The sequence below is a fragment of the Ascidiella aspersa genome, chromosome 8 (genome assembly GCF_963924565.1).
Source record: "Ascidiella aspersa chromosome 8, kaAscAspe10.2, whole genome shotgun sequence".
Lineage (NCBI taxonomy): Eukaryota > Metazoa > Chordata > Ascidiacea > Phlebobranchia > Ascidiidae > Ascidiella > Ascidiella aspersa.
The window spans coordinates 21,743,111-21,761,445 of NC_139454.1; the positions used below are offsets into that span (position 1 = coordinate 21,743,111).

Genomic DNA, 18,335 nt, shown 5'->3' on the forward strand with positions numbered 1-18,335 from the left:
ATGTTGGCTTTCTTTTCCATTTTTTGCATAGCATTTAGTATGAGGTGATGTTCAAGACGCGAAAAAGGACGTTCTAGGTGCTAGGTTTGGGTTATTGTTCAACATTTTGGCATTTACGTATATGTATCATAAATATTTTTTTTATCTTAAACAAAATCAAAACCAACTCTTTGGGCTTTTAGCTGTGAACTCCGTGTATACATCCTCTCTGTTTTGTAAATGTATGCTTATTAGATCAACATCTTTATTTTGTTTTACATCCTATTACAGACAATTTGGCATTTGCACTGATCTCGGTAGATTGGATGCAATGGTCGTTAACATCTGTAGAATTGTTTACAACAGTCGTATATTATAGTGTAGACTGCGTTATTATATAATGCAGACAAGGATCCGAAAAACGCGTCTAACGTGGCTAATTACTACGTAGTGTTTCCTATTCTGGTGATACCTTTACTGAATGTTTTTTAGTAGGAATACTTTAGCAAGATGACCGAACTCTACAATTTTGACTACCAATTCTTAGGTTATAAACTTGTGAAATATGGCCGATTGTTTTGGTGTTTGGGCGATTGGAGGTAGGGTCGGTCACACGGGCATTTTTATCTGGAACGTTTTGCAAATTTTAACGAGATACTTGCAACTTTATTAGTGCTTTGTGACAGCTGTAATCTCACTGAATGTATTAGATTCCGATTGTACTTAGGGTGGCGTTAGGTTAAGTGTTCTTCAGTCCTGATTCTGACCATTTATGCCTTACTCTGACGAGATTAGGACTTAGGCCTATTCCGATTTAGACGGTAATACAACTATTAGGCATTATTCCCAATTTTGCATTAAACATAAAAACAAATGTTTGACTAATTTCAGTTTTTTAATATTTGACATTCAGGATTTCAGAAAAAAGATGTATGTTTCAACTGACATATAAATGAACCTCTGTGCAGTATTCGCAAGCAGCCTGCAGCTATAATCGAACTCTCACCGAGAGTGCGTAAAACGTCGGCAGCTCCACTCAATTTAATTGACATGATGATATTGATATGCATAATGTGTTTTCATACCGCTTTTTACCTCAGTTTACCTTTCAAGTAAACAGAGTGCATGAGTTCGTCACAACAACTTTAAGGGTTCGCAAAACCCAAAAAGCTTGAAGAGCACTGATTTAGCGTTCGAACTGCCTTACTGATCTTTTAAAAGTGTAATAGCCTGCTAACCGATAGGCTACTGCCAGTTGTTGCCAACACGAAAGGGGTAAAATATAACAAGTCGTCGCGGCGGGAATCTCAAAGCAATCTGGCATTTATCAGTCATCACCTCGCAAGTTTTGGCCATTGTCCATTTGCACGCATATAATTGTTACTTGCGAAAGAATAAAACCTTTGATAAGACAGTTGTGTCAGTAAAATGCCATGTCACCCCAAAAGCATGCGAAAAAGGCAAATCCGCCAAGTCACTGTTAGAAATGTGATGATGCGGATTCTACGCAATATTCTGTTCTGTCAATTGTTAAGTAGGAAAGTTGTGCCTGTCATTCGAATGAACTGCACGGGAAGATGGCATCTCGTTTGTTTGTTTACAGAGTGTTTAAAGTGTGTTTTAAGCTTATAAACCTGAGAGTACCTTTTGAAATATTGATTTCGGCTAAAGCACTTATATATTGACGTATTTTTAAAGCATAGCAATAGCATGAAGTTATAGCCTGTAAATGCACACTAAAGAGATGTGAAAACAAATATGAAGCTCAGTTTGGCGCTGGTCTACAATCCTTCACAACGAACGTTATTTGGGTTAGGGTGCGAGTGAGCGTTTGGGTTGGGTAGGTTGAGCAATATTATTAAATAATAAAATAATACTTGACCCACCCTTACCCAAACACTAACCGACACCCTAACCCAAATATTTATGCAGAAGAAGGTACTTCTTAGTTGCAAACTAATTTTTTTTTTATGCAAACTAATTTTTTTTTATATCAGAAATTTTAGAAAGTAAAATGTTTTAAATTCAAAGTTTGCAAGTTGCATGGTGTTTTTGAAAAAATTCATGGTGTTTTTGAAAAGTATTCTGTGATTTCGCTTATTAAATTTGGTCACAGCACTAGACCAATCAGCATTTCATGGCACTTTTTGCTGAGTCTTGTGGTTCCTGTCTGGAAAGTATGGTAGATCTTGACAAAATCTTGCGGTTAACGTCCAAAAAAATTGATGTGACATGGTGCACCAAATGTCACAAGTGCACCCCCTGTTGTAATGTATAGCAAATCGGAGTGCATATTTGATGTTTGGCGCAGGTCTAGAATCCCTATCAATGCTGGTTAGCATTTGGATGTGGGTGGTTAGGTATAGATGTGGGTGGTTAAGTAATATATTTATTATTTAATGATAATATTCGACCTACACCCAACCCAAACGCTAACCTGCATCCTAACCCAAATAATATGTGTGTGGTAGAATTCTACCTGCGCCAATTTGTTTGGGTGCAGTTTCGGTTGAAAAAACACATGTGTGCACTTGCCAAATGTACATTGCACAGTGGCGTCGGTGCATAGCCGACTGACCCCAATGTTTCAGGTGTAGAGCTGTGCAGTTGCCCAATCAAGATTTGGTGCAAACATGTGTTTCTGCCACCACTGTTTTTCCAAATTTTAGGTGTGCATATATTTATTCAGATGTGTACATTAGGTTGTTTTTTGCCTATGCTTATCAATCATCAACTTGACATACATATTTTGTGTATATTTAGATCCAGTATTGTGGCTGATGTAAATGTAATTAATGCAGCATGATTCGACGCAGGAAGGAAAAGTTTCGACCAATATTGCCAAAGGCACTTCAACAATCACAAGCCACACAGGAAGATGAAGAAAACAAAGTTGTGTTGGATGCTGCTAAAACAAGTGAAACCAGTGTTGCTGCTGAAATATATTCCTGCTCAAAAAATGCAGAATTACAAGATTCTGAAAATGCTGCTGTTTTAACTAAAGTTACCGATGGCCAAGGCTTATCGTCAACTGAGGTGAAAGTATCGGACAATAAAAGTACGGTTGTTGAATGCGATTCTGAAAGCTTAACAGCCAAAGAAGATTGCGGAGAAAAACATATAGCTGAAGAAACACAGAGTGAGCCAAAAGAAGACGCTGCGCTAAACGCAAAAACTACACCGAAATCTGATGAAGCTGTAAAACCAGGTCCGCCAAAATCCAGGCGTCGCAAATTTACTGCAATTCCAAATACCAAAAGAACAGCCAAGGCTCCTAGCACCAATCAAGTAACAGCATCTGGCAATTCGGGAGCACAGAAAGAAAAGGAAAAATCTGAGTCAAATGAACTTTCATCGCCCAGTAGCAATCAGGAAAAAGTTATTACACCTTCACAGAACATTACTGATGTTTTAGTGAGCAGTGTAACCCATACTGAAACAGCTGGTCTAAAATCTCACATTACATCAAGCCCAAACAATATTAGCACAAACCCTGGTTTTACATCTCCAGAACCAAAATCACTTGGTTCCTTGCCAATCGACAAACCACAACTTGAATCTGGAAACAATTCAGCACCAGCTGTTTCGCCTCTCCATAATATTCCGCTGCATTCTCCAGTGCTTCATAGGTCCCCAACTGCTGGATCCCGTCACTTGCACAGCCACGTCAAACATCCGCAGCCTCCAAATGTGAGCCGTGGAAGCCGCACACGCCATGACTCTGCCCGAGAGTCAACCATCAAAGACAAACAGAACAAACAAAGAGCAATTGGCAAACTCAAAATCTTGCAGCAGCGGGATCCAGCCAGCGACAGCAAGGTCTGGCCAGAGCTGGACTGTAACTTTATTTCGATGTCCGATTTGATTTACCTCAACCCACCACGCTGCAGTGGAAAAGAACTTGGCCTAAAGGCAAAGTTGCGGGAAATTGAGGAGATGACAGCGACCGCTGAAGCTGCAAAGGAATTGGAAGCTTCTGCTGCCGCCACAGAATCTCAGATGCAGAATAGTGAAGCCTCCGAAACCCCTAATAAACCAGAAGAAGATGAGCCTGCGCTTGTTCCACAATTGCGGGTAAATGAAGATGGTTCGGTAGTCATCGATGAAGAGAGTTTGGTTGTCAATTCAGCCGCGAAAACAGTTGAAATTGTCGATCAATCACCGGTATACGAAAGTGGCCTTACCAGCAAGGTCAATTACTTGAGTTTCCGCAAGCGTCCTGCTGTAAAGGCATCGCGCTGGACAGACAAACAAACAAGAAAGTTTTACAATGCACTTGGCATTGTTGGAGCAGACTTCGATCTGATGAGCGCCATGTTCCGGCACCGTTCGCGCGATGACCTTCGGCGAAAATACCGCTTAGAAAGTAAGCGCAACTTAGCGAAAGTTGACGATGCCCTTCGTAACCAGCACCTCAGTAAGTGGACAGATTGCATGTTTAAACCGGAGTCATCGTCCGAAGATGAAACCAAACCCACACCTGCCAAGCAACGGAAAAAGTCTCTAAAGCACAAACGTTCTACATCGCCAACACCACTTGTATTGCCCATGGTTGACCTTCCACATACACAAGAAACTGCTAATCTGACAAACGCAGAAGGTCATAACCTTTTAGCTTCTGTAATTCAGCAATGCGAAATAATCAGGGAGCCTACCGTAACCTGTGCTTAGTAAATTTTATGTAAAAAGTTTATTATTTTTGCCTTTTTGCCTTACATTTTTTTTTACCAAAAAGCTTAGTTCGATATGATCTTGTTTGTTTCAAATTTATTTAATTAAGTTGCAAGTGTGGCAACAGTTGGTGTTCCTATATTTATAGTTAATATTTCAAGTTTCGTTTAATCTTATTTGTCATAATAGGGGTCTAATGCTATATAAAACTTCAGCTTCATCCTTTAATTAATGGATTTTTTGTGCCTATGTTCATGTGTTTTTAGTGCAATAGTGTTGGAATGAGGAAGTAATCTCACTAGGGTGTGTAAAGTTGTCAAGGATTTGACCAGTTGGAGTTAAAAATGTTTTGTGCTTGTGTAAAAACAATTGTTTTATAATAAGAAAGTTAACATAACTGCTTATTATTGAATGAAGTGTGTTTATTTATTACCACTGAACTGACTTTATTTGTTGTGTCGAATATTTGTTAATGCCTTATGTTTTCGGGCTTGGGTGGTAAATTGCATGTCATGAACTGTATTCAAACATTATGTTGATGGTTCATTATTTTCTCGCGGAACTGCTTGTTTCTTTTTGGTGTTGTATGAGGTTTAGTTTATCAGGTCAATCTTGATTTTTGTTGAATTTTTACAAAGAACGAGTTTTTTTTGTTCGTTAGTTGTCATTAAATATGATTTATATTTTGTTTTCACCTTTTTTGCACAGGTCAATAATTATATATAATAAACTGAAAAAACCTGTCATATTGCTAAACCTGCTAACTGGACATCTGGAAGGTGATATACGTATATATTTTCATTAATATTGTAAACAAAAGTTAAATAGCATTTGTCTTAACTCAATGGTTGGCAAACTTTAGGCCACAGCCCAAATGTGAGCCTTTTAGCCATTTTTAGTGGGTCGCTAGCTATTTTTGGAAAGTTAGTTTTATCATGCCTCATGCTTTATGTATCCTTTTAATTAAAGTTTGGTCAAGTTAAAACAAGTTTTTCAAAATTAATTTGTATTGTGAAATTTGTATTTTATTTTTTTTTTTTTTTTATTTACATAACTTTGTGACTTCTTTGTAAAAATTTGTATGCCCAATCCCAAACAAAAATCCTGAAACCGCCCCTGTTTGTTGTAGTGGCTTTAAGTAATAGGCCTTCAATAGCTCTGGAAAGAAAAGTTTGCCGACCACTGGTCTAACTGATCCATCGTGGATAACAAATAAACAAATATTTGTTACAAAGTATTTTTTATAACATTTTTATACACATTGTAGGTTATGCGTTGTTGATGTGGTGGATAACCCTGGTTTTATTCTCGCTCATATCAAATACAGTACTATCATTTGAAACCATTTCTAAAGAAGTCTCAACATCAGCCCAAAACTTTTCCCACAAAATGTCAGCTCCAAGACAGGTATGCATAAGGGAATGGATTTTAACAATTTATTGTAATCTCTTGAGAATCATAGCACATTTCTCTTGAACAACGTTTGAATATTAAAACACCCATATCGGCCATATGTTTGATTTGTTTTACGGTGACATTTGGGGCTCAAAGTTAGTGAAACATTACATTTTAAAGGCAAACAATTTAGGATGACTAATTGAGTTTTCAAACGATATGAAAAAAGGTTAGTGAACTGTCTGTCATAGTTCTAATCTAGTGTTGAGATGTTCTTGTGTCCACTTTTTTATAGTTTTAGGTGGCAAAAAAATATTTTGACAAAATAATGACTCATTAATGAGGTAAAAATACATCATTATAAAATAAATATATATATTTATGCATTTATTGATTTACATGGCCATTTCAGCTTTATATCAAGGATCAAGTTGTCAATTTGGACAATCCGTTGAATATATTACACTAAAATGTTACGCAATTTTACCATTGTAGCAGTAATTTTTTCGCCTTTTCTATAAATCTAAATTATTTTAAATCTAAATAATAAAGTCCTTGGAAACAAGTTTACAGCTAACATTGTTTTTGTTTCTTCACTACACACAAGTATTATATGATATTTTTTTTGTATTTACATTTGCAGTGTTACTACCCTTTTGTTTTTGTTATCCACAATACTCTTACCCAAACTTAGTAAATTGTCAGTGCCACAGCGTAATATTTCTGTATTTTAAGCATATAAACTTAATATAAAAGTTTACTTAATATAAACAGCTGAAAGACTTTTGTATTTAAGGAATCTCCCGCAAAAATGTAAAAGTTAAAGACCCCTTCTTTGAATCAGTAGAATATAAAGACCCGTTTTAAACATTTTTTTATGAAACAATAAATTTCAGGTCATTCGTAAAGTTTTGAGTGTGGAAGTGAAAGAAGGTGTTGGGGCACTTGTAAGACGGAGCGTTGGAAGACCGGAACTTAAGAATTTGGACCCGTTTTTGTTGCTGGATGAGGCTAAGATCCGACCACCAGCAGGTAAATACAAGTAGAAACTAGAGATAGACCGGTATATTGGTTTATTGATAAAATCGACTGATATTTGGCTTCCTACCGATGTATTGGTATCGGTAACTTTTGGCCGATATTTCCGCCAATATTTTTTCCTTAAATTCAAATAAATTTCCTATTTTTGTTAGTAATTTATTTTTTCGACAACCATCGTTTTGTTTAGAATCATGCAAAAGATTATTTTTATAGGCAAATGAAGATAGACTGAAATTTTATTTTGATTTTCTTTCTCTTAGTTCAAATTATGACTATACTACAGGAAAAAAAACGGTAAAAAGCAACAACATCGATATCTGTGATAGGTTGTCAAAAACATAACAAAATCGGGTATCGCTGTCATTCAGAAAACTTGGCATCAATCGAAATCTAGTAGAAACGCGAATAACAATTTTTGGCGCTCTTTCACTATTGTACGTGAAAAGTTTTGCAAAAAAAAAAAAAAATAATACCGCATACCACAACGCATATTGTTTGGGTTAGGGTGCGGGTTAGCGTTTGGGTGATGGTGGGTCAAGTAATATTATGTTCATTATTAATAATAACTTGACCCACCCTCAACCAAACGGTAACCCGCACCCTAACCCAAACAATATGCGTTGTGGTATGCGGCATTTGAAGAAAGTTTTTTTTTATTAATTTTCACGTACATAAGTAAAAAAGCGCCAATTTTTTGATTGGAATTTTTTTTTTGTTTGTATTTTTGCAACTTAAGCGAAGTAATTATTACGGCTGCTGAACTACCCTCGCAGAACAACGTCAGAAAGTGATGTATCTGGGTTTGGATTGTCAAATCTCATTTGCAGCACCAACATACGGTAACATGGTCGTTACGTTTTATCAAGTAACGGGAAACAAAAGGCTTTATATTTTCGGTGACATTCTCAATAACATAGCAGAACTGTTTGATTTAGGTTGAATTAGTTGGACCGGTGTGAAGATTCCTGTTTTTATCGAATTCTACGAAGTCAGTGCCCTTGAATAATCCCCAGGGGATTTTAAGCCTTATTTGGCAATTAGTAACACACGCGTCTTCTCTTGGAGCCCTTATCACAAGATCGTAAAAACTAAAATAAAAGTAGCGGTTACAAAGCTATTTGTCCGTCAAACTACTTTTTTCCATATACAAAACACAGTCTTTGTTGTCCGAGGTATTTAATTTATAGTAAATTGGATATACCGTTCAAACCTCACGCTAAACTTTATACCAGGGGTGGGCAAATGTATTCAATGGAAGAGCCATTTGCAGAAAATACAAGCACCAAAGAGCCTCAAAATTTTGTCTATAAAAAAAACGGTATATAATGCAATGCCAGCCGCAATAATAACAGAATTGTAATACACCAAAACGGTAATAATCAACACAGTAATAACGGTAATAGCAAAATAACACGCACAATAGTTATCAATATCAGTCTTTTGTTAACGAACTCTTCGGAATCTATGTCTAGTATTACGTCATAAACGAAATGCTGGCCTAAACAAAGAAAAGAAAAAAGAATGGTTTATAAACGGTACTCTTGGTAACCTTTTCAAGTTTTTTGAAATTTTACGATTCAACTAGAAGAGCCACAAAAAACATGCCGGAGAGCCGCAGTTTGCCCACCTCTGCTTTATACGAACAATAAAGAAAGCAGTTTAAAAGGATCACGATCCATTCCCTTACTTTTAATGCAATTTCATTTCTCCACGCATAACTATCGTCTACTCCTGTGCTTTTCAACCTCTGTAATTTCCATCCGCACGAAACAAGCACAGTAGGTTTGCAACCTTTTAGTTTTATTTGTGAAATAACAATGAAAGGTTTGTGTATTAAAACCGCGTGCCTAAGCATTGACTGATATAAAATGAATAGCTTAAGTTGCAATGAACCACGAGACTATAGGTCTATTACTGCACCTGTAACGCACAAGTGGGCGCACCAGCTTTTTTGATTACTGTATTACACGTAATAAAAAAATAACAACATGCACCATTTTCATCCACACATTCATCCGCACAACGTTTGTCATCCGCAGTACATTTTTTTCATCCGCACAAGTGCGTACCATCCCACAGATTGAAAAACACTGGTCTACTCTATTTGGTGCAACTCTGTTAGAACTGAGACACTTTGAATCAAAAATTAAATCAACCTTTTAAAAATTCGCGTTGCAATTTAACAACTGCGGATGTGGTGCCCGACAGAGAACACCCAATAAGACCTAAAAAACAACAATTATCTAAAGCAGAAAATTCCATAAAACCATAATATTAAGTCTGGCAACGACATAATAAAGCCAAATACGCAGTAATATCCAGGGTAGAATAATAACTTAATCGACTGAATAAGACCTACACCTGTCAGAATAAGTCCTAAATTCATCGAAATAGGGCCTAAATGGCCAAAATAACTCCTGAAACTGTAAGGAGAGGGTATTGGGACAATCGGGGGCAGTCGGTCTAGCATCGGCTGTTGTGGTGTCAACGTTTGGGCGCCCTAATTTGAAAAGTGCCATTAGGGCGCCGCTGTTTTGGTATCGGATTTTTACCCTGTTTGGGGTTATTGGTGGGTAATGGATGTGGTTATAAAATAGGGTAGAGTTCAAATTATTAGGGGATATAGTGATGTACTTAGGGGTGGGATTTGGAGTTGTAGACCTGAATCTGGCTGTTTAGGCCTTATTTCGACAGGTTTACGACTTATTCCGATTTCGACGGTACTGCGACTATTAGGTATTAGTCCTAATTTGGTCTTATTCCGAATTGTGTTTTATTCCGACGTTGGGGTTGTTCTTATTTCGATCTTATGGCTGGAGTCAGCCCGCCCGCGCATAAAAGGCCCCGAAAAGTATTTTCTGCGCCCAAGTTGCTTCACAACTTTGCAGACTTACAAGAGAAGAGAGAAAATCGAAAGATAACAAACGTCACACATCCCACAAATCGCGTCAACTCATATTGCGGAAAGTTTTATCGCTTTAACAAGCCTTTGTCCTCAATGCGACGTGTTGTCAATTTGCCAAAAAAACTCCTTATCGTTTAAAAAAGCAATTCACTTTCTAGACGACGCCGCAATGCTTGGTATTAAAATTCTTTAGACTTTTCTCTCCTAATCAAAGACAGTCATTTATAAGAGAAATATATTTCACCACAAAATAAGTAGATTTTCCGGAGACTGATGTTGCCTTATTTTGTGGCGAAATATATTTCTTTTATAGATGACAGATTAAGCCAGAAAAGTCTATAGAATATTTGGCCCCATTTGAAGTCATAGTCGTCATTTGCGTGTAAGGGCGAGACGATTTCTTCACACATTACTAATTTAGTTTGTTTGGTTTAATTTATAAGCTTGGCCTTACAGTATCCTTCTCTATAATGGGATGTTTATATATGTGTCCACCCTAATCCTCTTCTGGTTTTTGAGGATAAGCGTAGGGCCGTTTTTGTGTAATAGTATTTGAACCGAAAGAAAAAACGTTAACTTAAAAAGCCAGATTTGCCGCTGTTTTTCCTAGGAATAAAATCGTCCTTCGCATTGCACGTCTGCCGATTAACTTTTTCCGCTTCCAGATTTTCCTAAACGCACGCATGCGACCTGATAGGCTTTTCCGCTTTCAGGTTTTCCCGATCACCCACACCGAGGATTCGAGACAGTGACCTACATCCTGAAAGGTTCGGTGGAACATGAGGATTTCTGCGGACACCGCGGAGTCATTAACGAAGGCGATTTACAGTGGATGACTGCTGGTAACTTAGTTACTTGTTTGCAAAAAAATATCGCAATTTGGACAAAGCGAAGCTTGCTGACATACCTTTTACTGTTCGGTGTATAGTGGTTTTATCGGCTCCAGATGCCTATCAAACTTCGTTTTACATTTTTGCGCAAGTATCATTAATATCTCAAAGGTAAATAATAGAAAAAATAGATTCACAACATGACATTTAACCCAAACAAACATGTTTTTTGGTGAGAATTGCCGACAAAACTTTTACAGTTTGGTGTTAGTGCTTTTATCGCCTCCAGTTAGTGCTTTTTATCGCCTGCCTATAAAGGTTAAAATCAAACTTGGTGTTATTTTTTGCTCAGCTATGATCAATATCTCAAACGTGAATAAAAATAAAAAAGATTCACACTTGCCATTTAACTCGGAACAGACATTTCTTGGTTGAAATTGCTAACACAATTTTTACCGTTTTGTGTATAGTGCTTTTTTACTACACGTGCTTTTGAAGGTTGAAATCAAACTTCGTTTTTACTTTTTTGGCTTAATTATTGTCTATAAAATAAAATGAAAATTCCCAATTTGTCACTTAACTCGAAACAAACAAGTCATGGTTAATTGCTGAGCAAACTTCTACAGTTTTATGTGTGGTTTTTATCAACTCCACATGCTTTTGGAGGCAGGCTTAATTTAAACTTCATTTTCCTTGTTAAACTTCTATAAAATATTATCTACAAAATAAAATAAAAAAAAAAATTATTTGCCATTTAACTTATAACAAATAAGTCATGATTAGAATTAGTTAAAACCTGTTTTACATTAAGATACTTGATAAGTTTGGCTGTGTAAACAATTACAAACATCTTAACAGTGAAAGCAGATCCTATAGTTGAACCTTTTTATTAGGTATATTTAACGAACACGTCGCATGATATTTACACCAGGGCAGAGAAGTTGTTTTGCAAAATATTGCTCTGTGGCGTTTTAACATGTTGAATAATAATTCACCTTGAAATATGTGTAGTGGAAATGTTTCCAAATTATAAAACTGGTTAGTTTACAGTTCCACTCTCATTTGTGAATGATTTCACACAAAAATATAATTTTTTTGCAAAATTGCAAAACTTTATAAACTACTAAAAAAAGCATACACCATTTATCTTTTGACTGGCGAGCTTCAAAATGAGAGCTTTCAAATTTGTTAAATGCTTTGCGGGCGAAACGCCTTCAATTCGCATTGTCTTTTTTAAAACAAAAAAAAAAACGGTTACTCAATGTTCGACGAACCGCAATTGTTTTGTTAGGTCGCGGCGTCGTTCATTCCGAGATGCCGCACACAGACGACGAGACAGTGGCAGTCCAGCTGTGGGTGAATCTCAAACGTGAACAAAAGATGTGCGAACCCGCTTACCAGGTTGGTACCATCTCATTTACCTCCTGTTCACGTATTCTTCGAGTTTAAAGAAGGGCTGCGGAGTCGGACTCGGGATTAGGGACTCGACGGAGTCGGTTTGTTTAGTTCAGCGTGCGCATGCGCTATACCATAAGGCCGCAAATAGTGTAATCCCGCTCTACAGCCTGTATTTCATCCTTTCATGTAACTAAAATAAGGAGGATATTTAGCAATCCACTCATGGGGGTTTCATATCATCCACCCACAATGCATGTTTGGAAAATATTCCAACATATGAATATACTGTTGCTGCCGGGCATTGTTTCAATTGTACAATTGTTCCGGCCAAAAAAGTACCGACGTTTCGACAATTTTTTCGGACAATCTCCTTCAGGGCAATAAAATGGAATGTATATAGGCGAAAAAATATATAATACCAGACAAACATCGCCTATATAGTTGCAAATAATATTACCCTGAAGAAGATTGTTCCAATAGGTGTTCGAAATGTTGGTACTTTAGTAAGTATTCTATATCTTCTACAAAGTAGAAAGATCAATTTACATCTGATTTATTTTAAAACGTTTTCTTGTTTTAAAACAACAAACAAATACACATATTCTTATCGGATTGCTGTTATATTTTCTTGAAAATTAGCCTTTCTAGGAGCTCTAGAATATATCGCAAAACATGGCTGTTATCCATAAATTTATTAGTTAATGGATCGGCACCGATACAATCCCAGTATCGATCGAGTACCGATGCTATCACTCGATATCGGGTATCGGCTCCGGTCAGATATTACCGGACATACCTACACATGGGTGTATACTGTAGTGTGGTCTAGCCCTGTTGAAAGTACTCACCAACAAATACGATATACTTACAATAGTTTACTTGGTGCCTTCTAAACGCTGACTGATGTCGGTGATAGCTCTTTCGGAATATAGGAAAGCTGAAATGCTAAAAAACATGTTTTTTTTGTTATATTCAGGAACTGCTGAGCAAAGACATCCCAAAGCCCAGCAAAGATGGAGTTACGGTAGCAGTTATTTCTGGAGAGGCACTCGGTGTAAAGGTATTGGAACAATGCTAGTCTTAAAAATATTTTTATATACACATACAGAAAAGCAAAAAAAAGAAAATGGAATATACAACATTATTATATGTTGTTTTCTGTTTTTTTAAGCACTCGGCCACCGCCGTTGACACCTGTGCACTAAAGCAGGGTTTTTTCAGTGTGCCATCCCGTTTAATATATTAAAGTTTTTCGCAACCTCCTAACATTTTTAAAACATAACAATTTTTCGTTGTATGCTTTGACACGCATTTGTCGAAGTAGTATGTATTTGGTTTTGTTTTGCATTAAGTTTGTCATTGGAATATCAAACAGAAAAAAATAACAATTTACGGATGTAACAGTTTGTATAAAAAATGTATACGGACTTCCTCGCGACGCCAGTTCGGAAACCCCTGCTCTAGATTACTTCTTACGAATTAAAACAATCCTTCATAAACGTTTTTTGCTTTGTTTAGAAGGCACTATGCCTATAGCGATAACAACTGTACTTTAAAGTCCTGGTTCTGATTCAAAAACTATAATTTTCACGGTTTTTGGTTCGTTTTCAGTCGAAGGTGTACACCCGGACGCCGACCACCTATCTCGACTTCACCCTGGCCCCCGGGGCGAAACACAAGCAACCCCTACCCGAGGGTTGGACAGCATTCGTTTACACCCTCACTGGGGTTATTAACCTTGCCAACGAAGAGGTGATTGTTTATGGATTAGGTCGATGTACTGTGGTTACTTTTTAGGTGGCAGTCGTATATGCATATCACGTAGTGTAGAATTACTATTGTGTTTCGTAATGTCATTTTGCCATATCTAAATCTAGTGCTTAGTAAGAATAGTTAAACATTTGTATTTAGTAAATTACCCTTTTTCAATACTCGTCATCAACATCTCTTGTAAACTGGATCACGTTAAGTTAAATCTGGCCTTTATTTTTATGATGAGCTTTAAATGATCGGAAACACTCGAATGTAGACATACAAAACATATCATGATCAGATACCAAATATTATGCCCAAAAAGGTCATATAGATAATATTGAAAAGTTTAAAGGCATTTTTTTCTACGTTATTCGGTTTAAATTTGCTTTGGCGTTTAGAAGTTATCGTAAGGTCAACGTGTTAACCATACTATTTGTGATGCATTAAAACTTCTAGGATCAAATCGCACGTTTGACCATAAAACGTGACTGAAGTTATAAAATTGGAATGAATTTAGTATAGAACGGTACAATACCTCCCAGTTTCGGTCTACAGCATCGGAAACCCTACTTATGTTAAGCATGGTTGTTCAAAAAAGGACTTTTTTGTCAAATTTCATTGGGGGACCCCCTGGAATTGTTAGGTTGCGTCTAAAAAACCCACAAACCAAATCTGGGCACGTTTGGTTCAGTATTCACCGTGCTACGTCGATTTGAAAATTCAGATTTCGGGCAAATTTCTGAAAAAAAAAAGTTTTGCCCACCCCCTAAAAAAAATTTTTTTAATTTTTTTTTTGCACTGCTTGCAATGGAATAGCTTTAAATAAACCTGATTTGCAGTTTAAAAGTGAGTAAACAATTATATATATATATGTATATATATATATAATATGTATGTCGGTGTGTTGGATCTACAAATTACCAACGTTGGTTTGCAGGTGGAGGCGCACTATACCGTGGTATTCGGCGAAGGAGATTACGTGGAAATGTCCAACACATCTCAGGAGCCAGCGCGTTGCCTGCTTATTGCTGGAGAACCAATCAACGAACCCGTCGTACAGCATGGCAAGTAAAACTTTCGTTTCGGTCGGTATTCGATCGTTTCGTATATTAATATAAACAAGCTTAACGCAAAATCGTCCCAATATTAAGCGGATCTGTTGAAGTACAATTGCGCAAAACTTATCATCAATAAAATAACCGTCATGTCTAAATACACATTTTTGTTTAGAATTGTAACTTGATTTTAATTTCTTGAATAAGACAAATACGGCATCCACCAGGTATGCAACGTGACTTTTAACAATTTAAATTTTTGAAAAAATATTGCGTTAAACATCGAAATCATATCGGCTTCCTAACTAAAAAGCAAATTTCAATTTTTTTAGGCCAAAACTTGATTGATTTTGCGTGAGGAGGTTTAGTTATCTCAAGTCGCTAAAAAGTTTATCTCAAGTTGCTAACCTTTCACATTATTATCGCTTCGTAAATCATGGCTAAAAATTCTTGTATTAATTTGGTATCGCACCGGCACCTATGTCGCCCTACTATAGGATTAATGAAAGACACACACAAACATATGTGTTTAAGAACATCTGTGATCTAGCCCCTCGGAAGTTGCTTTATGACCAACGATTACGGCTTCCGTATCAATAGTACACCGAAAAGCCATCGCAGACTCGCCGAATCTGTCGATCTATGATGCAAGCAGAGCAAGCCAGAAAAACAACTGGCCTACAGTGAAGTAATCGTTGGTCATAAAGCAACTTCCGAGGGGCTAGATCACAGATGTTATCAAACACATATGTTTGTGTGTGTCTTTCATTGATTGATACGGACTGATGATCCCCCAGTGTGAAGTTGCTTGTACTAACAAAATGTGCAAGTATTGGCGCATGGTTGTTTCTCGACTCGTTCCTCTCTGGGCCTGCATAGCTCAGTTGGTAGAGCGACGGTCCCAGCTTGACCGGAGGTCGTGAGTTCGAACCTCACTGCAGGCCAGTTGTTTTTCCGGCTTGCTCTGCTTAAATCATAGATCGACAGATTCGGCGAGTCTGCGATGGCTTTTCGGTGTACTATAGGATTAGTATCATTACCACCACTTGGCATCGGGTATGGGCACTGGCTCGATATTATCGCCCATCCCTAGTTAATCTTACAATATCAGTCGCGACATGCTTGGGTCCATCCGGCGGCGCAACCCGATATTTTATACACAAAGTATTACGATCCGATTCGAAACCAAATGACGACATTACTATGCTTAAAACAATCACAATAGACAAAATTGAATCGTTATAATGTCATTTATTTAATTTATCACCTAAAAATTGCTTAAGCGTTGAGAATTAGGTTATCTCAAGTAGCTAACCTACTTTTTAAAATGTAACTTTTCACTTTACAATCGCTGCGTTGAATGGCAAATCATGGCTGACAATTTTGAATAAATTTGGTATCAGATCGGCACCGATGCCGCCCTAGTATCGGACTAGCACCATTACTACACCTTGGTATCGGGTATCGGCACCGGCCCGATATTATCGGACATACCTAGTTGGTCTTTGACAGAAAGTATCACGTTCTGATCCTAAACCAAATCACGACATTACTGTGCTAAAAACAATCACAATAGAAAAAAATAAAACGTTATAAAGGGTATTTTTTTAATTTGTTAGGCCAAAATTGGCTTTTGCGTTAAGAAGTTTAACTGTCTCCTGTCGTTTGAGTGTTTTTAAAAAAAGGCCCGATAATATCCCTAGTTAACCTTACAATATGTGTCGCCGCATGCGTAGGTCCCTTCGTGATGAACAAGATCGAAGAGATCCAGAGCACGTTCGAGGATTACCAGTTCGGCCTCAACGGATTCGAGCGCGCCCCTAAATGGAGGAGCCGAAGAGCAAAGCAGCGCTAACTCTGAATCGCAACCCATTGTCCGAATGTAGATAGCAGTAATAATAACTAGCCGTTAATTCCTCTTTCCTTTCCTTATCTCTTCTCATTGCTGAAGCAGGCTTTCCCATTCCGTCGTCTTTTAACCTTGTACAGCGGGAGAGTTTTTACACTGGCAAGAAAAGCCGCCTTACACCAGTTTTTCTCAGCCTTTCTATTGCGGCGACCCAAATATTTGGCGTAAGTATTACAGCAAAGCTTTGGCGACACAACTTTCTTCATTGTACATATTGTAAGCGAACATGCCGTAAGACATTAGCAATAACAAGTTCGATTTTAAATAAGATTAGGCATGTATTCCCATTCCTAACGCTATTTTTGATGAATTTTAGAGAAATATTGCTCAGAACAAATCTCAATAAATCTTACCATATAAAGCACTGCAGTCGGCAACTCAAACAAATCAAACGGCGAACCACAGGTTGAGAAATACTGCCTTAGATTGTCGGAATTCAAGCACCCGCTTGCATTTTTACTTTCCTCAAGGCGTACAATTTGGCTACTAATGTAGGCTCCGAAGTGTTGTAAACTATTATGATTATGAAAACCTTTTTATTTATACAGAAGCTGCAGCAAAAAAGAACTCCCTGAGTAGCGTGTCGTACCACTGTTTTTTCGCGATATACCCTTCGTGGTTAATAGAAACATTTGTCTGCCAAGCGCCGTACTGCCTGTTGTTTAGCTTTCATTTTTCACTAAGAACGAAGGGTTTCTAAACTTTAAATTAAACTAAACTGTTAAAACTAGCCACGAATCAAATATCGCAAATAACAAGTCGAAATGGTTCGGTACATAGTATTACATTTTTCTATAAAATGGTTTTCGAAAATCTGGCCACTATTTCTACGAGTTTTTCTTAGTTTAAGTGCTTTTCTAAAGTTTAAGTGCTTTTCTAAATTGTAGGTCCGTGTACACAATACACTGCAAATTTGTGAAAATTGATTTGGTAGGTAATGGTGTTGGTACCCCTCTGTTGTTCTACGTACCCGTCCGTGTCTAAATTGGTACTGGTTCCTTTAAAATTGATTCTTTTCACACCTTGAACTCATTACACTTGTTAGTAGTCTTCCTTGCGTAGTTAAATCACCTGTACAAGCGAATATATCTCTTACTGATTGACCGCCAATGGTTTTGTTGAGGCATTTCGTCGTGTACTTTCTTCCTATTCCGTTTATTTTCTTGTATACTTAACATTTGACTGTTTACGTTTTTCGTAAAGTGGCCGCTTGTTTCGCTCTTTGTGCCACACGTATACACATCTCACGCGCGCACTTTATACATAAGTTCCAATTATATTGCTCCACGAGTGTTACTTGAATTTTTCCTGCTTTATCTCCTATACGTAAATGTCAATCCTCCCCACTTTCGCGTAGTAACACAACTAATAGCTACGAAAAAGTAATTATCAAGTTG

General features: G+C 37.3%; 2 protein-coding genes and 1 non-coding gene across 3 annotated transcripts; all 3 read left to right on the forward strand.

The window, feature by feature from the left end:
* The first annotated feature begins 2,752 nt into the window (after positions 1–2,752).
* LOC146136856 (uncharacterized) lies at positions 2,753–4,656 on the forward strand. Its single transcript, XM_083395301.1, has one exon. The coding sequence runs from the start codon at positions 2,782–2,784 to the stop codon at positions 4,648–4,650; it is 1,869 nt and encodes a 622-aa protein (XP_083251427.1). The 5' UTR covers positions 2,753–2,781; the 3' UTR covers positions 4,651–4,656.
* Positions 4,657–5,307: 651 nt separating this feature from the next.
* Positions 5,308–18,335, forward strand: LOC146136857 (pirin-like). The gene is made up of 9 exons (XM_083395302.1): positions 5,308–5,429; positions 5,918–6,057; positions 6,942–7,077; positions 10,705–10,833; positions 12,113–12,222; positions 13,196–13,279; positions 13,831–13,971; positions 14,912–15,038; positions 16,766–18,335. Exons 1-9 carry the CDS (start codon positions 5,324–5,326, stop codon positions 16,882–16,884), a joined length of 1,092 nt encoding a protein of 363 aa, XP_083251428.1. The 5' UTR covers positions 5,308–5,323; the 3' UTR covers positions 16,885–18,335.
* Positions 15,899–15,973, forward strand: Trnaa-agc (transfer RNA alanine (anticodon AGC)). Its single transcript has one exon. It is a non-coding gene; the product is annotated as a tRNA-Ala (tRNA).

Excerpts from the sequence above, each read along its gene's own strand:
- LOC146136856 (XM_083395301.1), top strand. The coding sequence starts at position 2,782 with ATGATTCGACGCAGGAAGGAAAAGTTTCGACCAATATTGCCAAAGGCA.
- LOC146136857 (XM_083395302.1), top strand. The coding sequence starts at position 5,324 with ATGATTTATATTTTGTTTTCACCTTTTTTGCACAGGTCAATAATTATA. Across the intron at positions 6,058-6,941 it reads AAATGTCAGCTCCAAGACAG|GTCATTCGTAAAGTTTTGAG; the intron begins GTATGCATAAGG and ends AATAAATTTCAG. Across the intron at positions 13,972-14,911 it reads TTAACCTTGCCAACGAAGAG|GTGGAGGCGCACTATACCGT; the intron begins GTGATTGTTTAT and ends GTTGGTTTGCAG.